General features: G+C 35.9%; 1 protein-coding gene across 2 annotated transcripts; it reads left to right on the top strand.

The window, feature by feature from the left end:
• Window positions 1-2,364: 2,364 nt before the first annotated feature.
• LOC107738344 (cytochrome b5-like) lies at window positions 2,365-8,574 on the top strand. Of its 2 annotated transcripts, XM_016550088.1 has the most exons (6): window positions 2,365-2,739; window positions 4,957-5,085; window positions 6,760-6,786; window positions 6,903-6,934; window positions 7,022-7,136; window positions 7,988-8,574. In XM_016550088.1, the coding sequence occupies exons 1-5, from the start codon at window positions 2,551-2,553 to the stop codon at window positions 7,110-7,112; spliced, it is 468 nt and encodes a 155-aa protein (XP_016405574.1). In that variant the 5' UTR covers window positions 2,365-2,550; the 3' UTR covers window positions 7,113-7,136; window positions 7,988-8,574. The 2 variants fall into 2 exon arrangements, with proteins under 2 accessions (XP_016405574.1, XP_016405573.1); XM_016550087.1 differs by lacking the exon at window positions 7,988-8,574 and having other exon boundaries at window positions 7,022-7,744.
• The last annotated feature ends 290 nt before the right edge of the window (window positions 8,575-8,864 follow it).

The following is an 8,864-nucleotide window of genomic DNA, read 5'->3' as shown; positions in this document are numbered from 1 at the left end:
ATTGGCAGTAGCAGGAGCATGTACTTGCTTGCAGTAGCAGCAGCAGTAGAAAAAAACAACAACTACAGCAATAACCAACAGCAGCAGAAATTCAGCAGCAGCGTAGCAGATCTGTTCTGCCAAGACCAAATACATTAACATTGCCATATCCATCACCATGCTAAATCTTCCGAGAGTTGTCATGATTGAACTTACATTCACACAATCTTTAGTTACCATTTTTGCCCCGCCAACAAAAATGGTTCCAAACAAAGCCAAAGTGGACTCAACCTGTCATACACTGCATGTCCGAGCAGCACATTTCATTCCTGCAACAATCAGTGGAATGGATTTTAAATGAGTCATACACAAAAGAAAGGATAAATTGCATAGTCTACTATAGTACTCTTAACATTTTACCCATATGGTATAAATAGAGGTATGCCAGCCACTTAGAATTCAGTCACTTGTAACTCAAAACAGTATTGGAAACATTTTGGAGGGCTGAGGAAGTTACAAAACTCAAAGACTGAACATATAAAAGTTTGAGCAGTGCACTATTGTGACTCCAAGAACCATCCCACTTTTGCATAGTTCAACCTACTTTGGCACAATTTGTTTAAGTTTACTTTAATTAAATTAAAAGATAAAACATTATTTAACACAGTATATCAGCCATTTAGTTTATAAATATGAAGTGTGGCACCAAATCTTTAACAGTTTAAATAATTTAAATGAAACCTCAAAAAAATGAAAAAAATAAAATAAAATAAATCCTATGATTTTTACAAATTCAAACAACTGAAATAGAAAAAAATAAAATAAAATAAATAAATAAATAAATAAACAAAGCTGGGTTCTCAAAGACAGTCTCATATGATACTGATGTCCATGCTAGATTTTACATATTATCTCATTGTTTTCTCCCCTGTTATTAATACAACATCAGAATCGGCAGATTTCAGTTCGTAAAAATGGGAAAGTGCACAGGCTCAGTGTATACCTACATGGGCTTATTAATGAGCCATATTACAGACAAGACCAAATATGAGTCCTCTGTTTTCCCTAAACAGATATCAGTAGAGCACACATGGCACTCATCACTAGCTGATTAGATATGCAAATGAGGGAGAGTTGCTCTCTACCAAGCTTGGAATGACAAACTCTGCAAAAGTGATTAGTAAACTCATTCAGGAAAGGTTTTGTTTTGGTTTCAGGAAAGAGACAAATGAGAATAAACAGAGCAAATGAGTACCTCCTCTCAACACAACTGCAGTTTCTAAACACCCAATGCTTGCTTTTGGCATACTAAATTCAGAGCAACAACTAGAAAAAAAATAGCAGTGGTGTGAATTTATTTTGTCTGAGAATGCAAACCTGAAATCTTAAAAAATCTCTCTCTCTCTCTCTCTCTCTTTTAATAGACAGGAGTGTATAATAATTAGCCTATATCGAATCATTCAACTTCATACCCAAGTATTATTTTGGGGTATTAAAGCTAGGCTACTTGATTATGCCTATTATTGAGACTTGAATATTTGCACTCAATTACATTTTCAAGATAAAAATAAAATATTTTATTCAAAATTTTACATTACAAGTACAATTTTTTTTTACAGATCATTATGACTTTATGACATTTTTAACTGCAGCACAGATATACAAATATGTTTTAATCAAGGGTTTATATGGTTTTACACAATGGTTGTGTCCTAAAACCTTTCATAATCAGGATATTGGATATTAAGACATCTTTTTTTTCAAAGCTACTTAATAAAAGTTTACCTTAACTTTTTGTTCGTTTTTGGCTAGATTATTTGATTTTTGACATAGTAGACAATTTCTTTGTTTTTACGCCTCTAAATAGACACAACGCAATTTATGATAAATACATCAATCCAATCACAAAATAATGATAAATACATCAATCCAATCACAATATAATATACACACGCAAACAAAAAGGTATTTAGGACTTTTCAGTATTAAAGGGGTCATATGATGTTGCTAAAAATAACATTATTTTGTGTATTTGGTGTAATGAAATGTGTTTATGCGGTTTAAGGTTCAAAAAACACATTATTTTCCACATACTGTACATTATTGTTTCTCCTCTATGCTCCGCCTTTCTGAAACGCGTAGATAGTCTTTGCAACTTTACAGATCTTCTTTATGCACCAAGAGCTTGTAACACTCCAAAGAGAAAGGAAAAATTTTAATCGCATCATATGACCCCTTTAAGGACTTTTGGGGTTGTGTAATGTGAGACCAATGTGCGTGTAACATGCGTGTGACGTTTGGCGGTCTCGTGATTATCTGCTCTTGATTCTGATTGGCTGTTACTGGATCCGTCACTGGCCATGTGCAGAGCCGAGCGCCGATTGGCTGATTCGGTTCGAGGGAATGGATTGGGTAATTTCTCGTGACTGCTGGTGAATGGTGTGCCGGCTGGACAAGAACTGACCTGGACGGACAGGTTAGGTGTATTAAAAAACAGTTTCAAGCTAAAAGATTACGTAAGATTAGGTTTCCACTGAACTCCAGCGGAGAAGCGATAGAAACCGCGTGAATATGGGGGAAGAAACTGAGAGCCCAGTGAAAAGAGAGAACCAGGACGTGAAGGATGACAATACACGCACGCCGGAGGACAGCGGCGTCAAATATTACACGCGCGAGGAGGTTCAAATCCATAACATAAGCAAAGACACATGGCTCATAATCCATGATAAAGTTTACGATATCACACGTTTCATGGAGGAGGTAAGAGGGTTGGAGTTTCATGTCCTCCTCCGCATCACACCTGACACGACTGTTTAACCATACAGCACTAAATTCTGCATGGTTTTACTGTTTCTGTTGTTTATATATCTTACGGACGGGCTACTCTTGTTAATTTTTAGTTGGAATGTGTCTAGACTCGAAACACAAGCTGCTGACGGGATCATCAAAGTTTCTGTGGGCCGATTAGTGAGTTAGCATACTAGATTCACTGCAGTAAACAACAATCTGAAGGATGTGACTAGCTAACTCTCTACGGAAATATTATGTATCAAAACATGGGACACAGGCATTGGATCGTTGGGTATTAGCCACGTAACGTTAGCTTCTCTGCTAGCCTGATCATGTTGATCTGTCATGTTAAAACGAACGATTGCAGCTGCGTTTCCTCCACGTGGCGAATTTTTTTGTTGCCCTTCAAATCCTGACTCATGTTATTACGTTTTATACAGCCTATATTTATTTGTTTTCGTTTTTGAATGACGTAACTACGGTGTTGTTGCAGCACGCGTGTGTAACCTTATTTATATTGCTATATATAAAGCTTATTTATATTACATATTATCTGTATATATGTATTGACTTAAAATAAAAGCTTAATAATAATTCTAAAACTAAAATGGCTTGTGCAATGGATTAAGCGTATAATAATTATATAAATCATATCAAGTAATTATAATAAAATAATCATCTCTAAAAGCCAGATGATTTTATCTTTAAAATGTTTTACTATGTAGCGCCCTTTAATTTGGAGCAAGTGAAACTGGGGGAGTTAAATTTTGTCAGAGATGTGTTACTTTGCTCGAAGCTGATTGGTCAAATTTTGGTTTGAGATCTCTGAACCAAAACATAACCTGCCTCACCAAAATGTTCTTTTTGTAATTTAGAAAATGAAACACTTACACATTTATTTTGTAACTAAATATTCTGAAGACTTTTGGAAGCAGGTGTCTATGTTGGTTTTTGATATATTTTATAAAATAATTAAAATAGATGAATCTATGATCCTTTTTTTGAACTGTAATACTGGATCAGATGTAGTTGATAACACTTTAAAGGTGATAATTCTTCTTGGGAAGTTCCATGTACATACAGCAAAAATAATGTCTATTACTCCCTCTAAGTTTTTCTGTAAAGAACTTAAAATATTTTATGACTCATTGATTTCAATCACTAGGAACAAGAAATGTATAAAAACGTCTCTCATATTAAAAAATGTTATTTGTAAAATGTAATGTTTTAACCTCCATGATGTATATTTGTTATATGTATCCCCCATTTTTATTTGTGTTCTGTTTGACGTTAAGTATCTCTGTATGTTTGTTTCTGAAAGAGAAAAAAAAACAAAAAAACATAACCTGCCTGGGAGCAGGTTAGCCGTGGAGTGTAAGCTGCTATGGTAATGAACACCGCTAAGAGGCAAACCACTTCTATGGTTACTAAAACCCAGAAGAATTGGTACAAACTAAACTTACCTGGCTAGCCAGCTAAACCGGCTTCATGGTATAGGCCCCTGGTGAAAAACTACATTACCTATGATTCTGCAAACAAATCTCCACCAATCAAAGAACGGTGACAAGCAAATTGCACCTGAAGAACCACCCGCTTCTATGAAGCACTGTGAATGACACAAGAGATAAATATACGCTATGCGTATTTTGCAGCAAGCGTGAAATATAATTTTTTCTATATGTATAATAGACATCTTTACTATATCACTATATTTCGGCATCACTTTTAATTGTATTGTCATTCACAGTACTTCATGGGATTATAGTTTTTTCCTTCATTAAGCTGTTAAGGACGGACCCTATTTCCAAATATTTTTTTCTTCTAATCAAAGGTTGTAATGTTACAATTTACTTCTTATCTATTTGATTCATGGCTTGTAAGTTTTCAATGAAGATGTATTAAAATACCTATGGAAAAATTGAATAGAAAAAAAAAAATAATAATTCGGGAACCAAAGTGCGTTAATACGCTATAAGAACCGGTTCTTGGATCCTAACCCTTGCATTAACATGTTTTGTACAAAAGCCTTACACAGAAATCTTGATGTTAGTTCTCACCATTGTGTAACATAAATGAGGTTAGAGTTTGAATGTTGTGCAACATATGTCATCATGTCATCAGATGTATCATTGAAGAGTGCCGGTGTGACTCCAAAGGATATAAACCTTGTCTTCTTTTCTTTGACAGCATCCAGGAGGTGAAGAGGTTCTGCTGGAGCAAGCAGGCGCAGATGCAACAGAAAGCTTTGAGGATGTGGGTCATTCCACAGATGCCAGAGAGATGCTCCAGCAGTATTACATCGGCGAACTTCATATGGTAGTGTTTGCTGTTTTTCTTATAAGGTTATTAGTTTAAAGATTAGCCAAGAAAGTCTTAAGAAAATTTTCCTACTTGTACATGACATTTTTGTGATTTAGTCCTCAAATAAAAAAAAAACCTTGCTACGTGTACTGCATTAGGCTAACTGAGACTTATCATAGCACTTGCATATCATTGCTCTTTTATTGATTTTGATTGTTTCCATTGTCCTCATTTGTAAGTCGCTTTGGATAAAAGTGTCTGCTAAATGACTAAATGTAATCATCTAGTCTAGGACTGCAACTAACACTTATTTTGATAATTGATTGTGTCTTTGATTAATCTGATAAAAAAAAAAGGCCTAATTTTATTTTTGGTATTTTATTAAAAAAGTTATTTTACATCCTGCCCAGTGTTGTCCTCCAAACAGTGTGCAAATTGAAGTTTGTGATATTTAACATTTCGAGTTTGAGCCTTTATGCAAACTGGAAATACTAATATTAGGTTAAAGGGGTCATATGATGTTGCTAAAAAGAACATTATTTTGTGTATTTGGTGTAATGAAATGTGTTTATGCGGTTTAAAGTAAAAAAACACACATTATTTTCCACATACTGTACATTATTGTTTCTCCTCTATGCTCCGCCTTTCTGAAACGCGTCGATTTTTACAAAGCTCATCGTTCTGAAAAGCGAGGTGTGCTGTGATTGGCCAGCTATCCAGTGCGTTGTGATTGGCCGAATACCTCAAGCGTGAGACGGAAATGTTACGCCCCTCACATACTGTTGATGCCGTGTCCGGCCGGAGCGACGAGACAAAAACATTAAAACCCATTACAAACGAGGCATTTGTTGCATCCAGTGGGGACATAATTACTGATTATAATGACTTGTACTGTCTTTTTACTGTCTCTTTACTGTCGTTGCATTGCATTGCACCGCGTAAACATAAAACTCTGTCTGCATTTGTGATCAGAGAAATGACAAACAACAAGTGCATTCTACACTGCCCAAAACTCGCGTTTGAATCATCAGTGGCAAATCCTTTAAATGAAAACGTACTTACGTGAGTCAGAACTGCCAAATCATTCTAATATGCTGATTTATTATTAGAATTATCAACAGTTGTGCAGCCAAATATTTTTAAGTTACGCCTTCTTTCTTTGCGTGAACGTTTGGGCGGCGTTATGCAAATCTTCTCACATCGTGACGTAGACATGTGGGGTGTGTTAGAACGAGCCGTTTTAGGTAGGTGTGGCTGACTCTGAACATTTATAAAGAATATCTCTTTGGATTTGAGACTTTAGTCTTTGCAACTTTACAGATCTTCTTTATGCACCAAGAGCTTGTAACACTCCAAAGAGAAAGGAAAAATTGAAATCGCATCATATGACCCCTTTAAGTTATGTGCATAGGAAAACATGCCTCAAACATATTAAAAGCTTATGAGTATGTTGAAGCTTAATATGAAGCTTTCTCATGTTTATGATTACTTGGATCACGTGTTTTTCCTACAGTAGTCACTGTGCTTGTTTTTAGATGTGTATTGTTAATAGAAATGTGCTACTCTATGCAGTAAAAGATCGGAAACTGTGGATGTACAATCTTATTGATTATTTGTCCCTTATCTAGTCTGTGTCTTCAAGTATGTGGAAAGTCATGAACTTTAATAATACCTATTTTTGTGTTTCAGGATGATCGAGAGAAAGTGTCAAAAAAGGTAAAACAAACAACTGTCTCCTGACCTTTGCGACTGATGCATGAACATGTTGACTGTCATGTAAAAGCGATTGCAGTTTGTTAACATTTGCTCGCTTTATCACATTTCTGTTCTAGGAAGTTTACATTACAACTTCCGAAGACGCCAGGTAAGAGTTCAGACTATGTTCTGCATGAACTAGAGTACTCATGTTTGGTTTGTATGATTTTTAAACAACTGTTTGTCTTTTGCTCAGGTCATGGACCACCTGGTTGATTCCCACCGTAGCTGCTGTACTCGTGGGCGTCATGTACCGTTACTACATGTTGGAGCACAAATCCTCTTGAACTCCTGTAAACTTTGTCACCGATATATATTTCTCTTGTCTGGAGGCCTTGACTTGTTTGATTGAGTGAGTCAGCAAGATCACTCTCTAAGCTCCTGCTCATCCTCTCTTCTTTAGTTTCCTCTCAACTAACTATTTGGAAAAGCTCCAAAGCCCATTGGCTCTTTTTTTTCTGCCAAAATTTTCAGTTCTGTCTAACCTGCAGGACGTAACCTGCAGCATTATCTTGGTCACGCTTTCTGTCATCAGATTGTCACGCTTTTTTTTTTTTTTTTATGTACTTGGAAATGACTTCAACTCCTTTAAATTAATCTAGAGTGTAGTTGGAAAGATCAGGTCCTTCAGGTATGGTCCAGCTTTTGCTAATGGATTTTTAATTCGCTTATCAAATCACATGTCCACAGCCTTCGCATAGCTGCTTATTTATGGCTGTCAGTGAATTGCTTTGGGTTTATTACCTAAGGATTTTGATCAAATGATACAAGTGGAGTTGAAAGATACATCTCCAAGAGAAGAGAATCGCAAGAGTCATGCTATTAAAAAGAAATAGCTATTTTAAATGCAACATGTTTATAGGGATAGTTTGCCCGAAAATGAAAATACTGCCATTTACTCGCCCTCATGTCATTCCAAACCTGAATGACTTTCTTTCATCTGTGAAAAACAGTTACTTTTAAGAATGTTGGTAAGCATGACCAAGTTTTGGTCACCATTGACTTCCATTGTATGGAAAAAAAGAAAAAATTGTTCCACAGAAGAAAGTAAGTCAAACAGACATGAGGGTGAGTAAATGATGGCAGAATTTTCGTTTTCGGGTGAACTAGCTCTTTAAGGAAAACTCGGAAATATTGTCATTGTTTCAACTTTGTCACCGATATATATTTCTCTTGTCTGGAGGCCTTGACTTGTTTGATTGAGTGAGTCAGCAAGATCACTCTCTAAGCTCCTGCTCATCCTCTCTTCTTTAGTTTCCTCTCAACTAACTATTTGGAAAAGCTCCAAAGCCCATTGGCTCTTTTTTTTCTGCCAAAATTTTCAGTTCTGTCTAACCTGCAGGACGTAACCTGCAGCATTATCTTGGTCACGCTTTCTGTCATCAGATTGTCACGCTTTTTTTTTTTTTTTTATGTACTTGGAAATGACTTCAACTCCTTTAAATTAATCTAGAGTGTAGTTGGAAAGATCAGGTCCTTCAGGTATGGTCCAGCTTTTGCTAATGGATTTTTAATTCGCTTATCAAATCACATGTCCACAGCCTTCGCATAGCTGCTTATTTATGGCTGTCAGTGAATTGCTTTGGGTTTATTACCTAAGGATTTTGATCAAATGATACAAGTGGAGTTGAAAGATACATCTCCAAGAGAAGAGAATCGCAAGAGTCATGCTATTAAAAAGAAATAGCTATTTTAAATGCAACATGTTTATAGGGATAGTTTGCCCGAAAATGAAAATACTGCCATTTGCCCGCCCTCATGTCATTCCAAACCTGAATGACTTTCTTTCATCTGTGAAAAACAGTTACTTTTAAGAATGTTGGTAAGCATGACCAAGTTTTGGTCACCATTGACTTCCATTGTATGGAAAAAAAGTTCCACAGAAGAAAGTAAGTCAAACAGACATGAGGGTGAGTAAATGATGGCAGAATTTTCGTTTTCGGGTGAACTATCTCTTTAAGGAAAACTCGGAAATATTGTCATTGTTTCAAATGTTGTCATATCTCTTTTGCATGAATGTTGTCATTCAACATCAGACA

The sequence above is a fragment of the Sinocyclocheilus rhinocerous genome, unplaced genomic scaffold (assembly GCF_001515625.1).
Source record: "Sinocyclocheilus rhinocerous isolate Xijiao unplaced genomic scaffold, SAMN03320098_v1.1 scaffold1065, whole genome shotgun sequence".
NCBI lineage: Eukaryota > Metazoa > Chordata > Actinopteri > Cypriniformes > Cyprinidae > Sinocyclocheilus > Sinocyclocheilus rhinocerous.
This window is presented reverse-complemented; position numbering and strand designations above follow the sequence as displayed.

Coding starts and splice junctions, on each gene's coding strand:
- LOC107738344 (XM_016550088.1), top strand. CDS start 2,551: ATGGGGGAAGAAACTGAGAGCCCAGTGAAAAGAGAGAACCAGGACGTG. Junction 5,086..6,759: donor ACATCGGCGAACTTCATATG/GTAGTGTTTGCT, acceptor TTTGTGTTTCAG/GATGATCGAGAGAAAGTGTC. Junction 6,935..7,021: donor ACAACTTCCGAAGACGCCAG/GTAAGAGTTCAG, acceptor TCTTTTGCTCAG/GTCATGGACCACCTGGTTGA.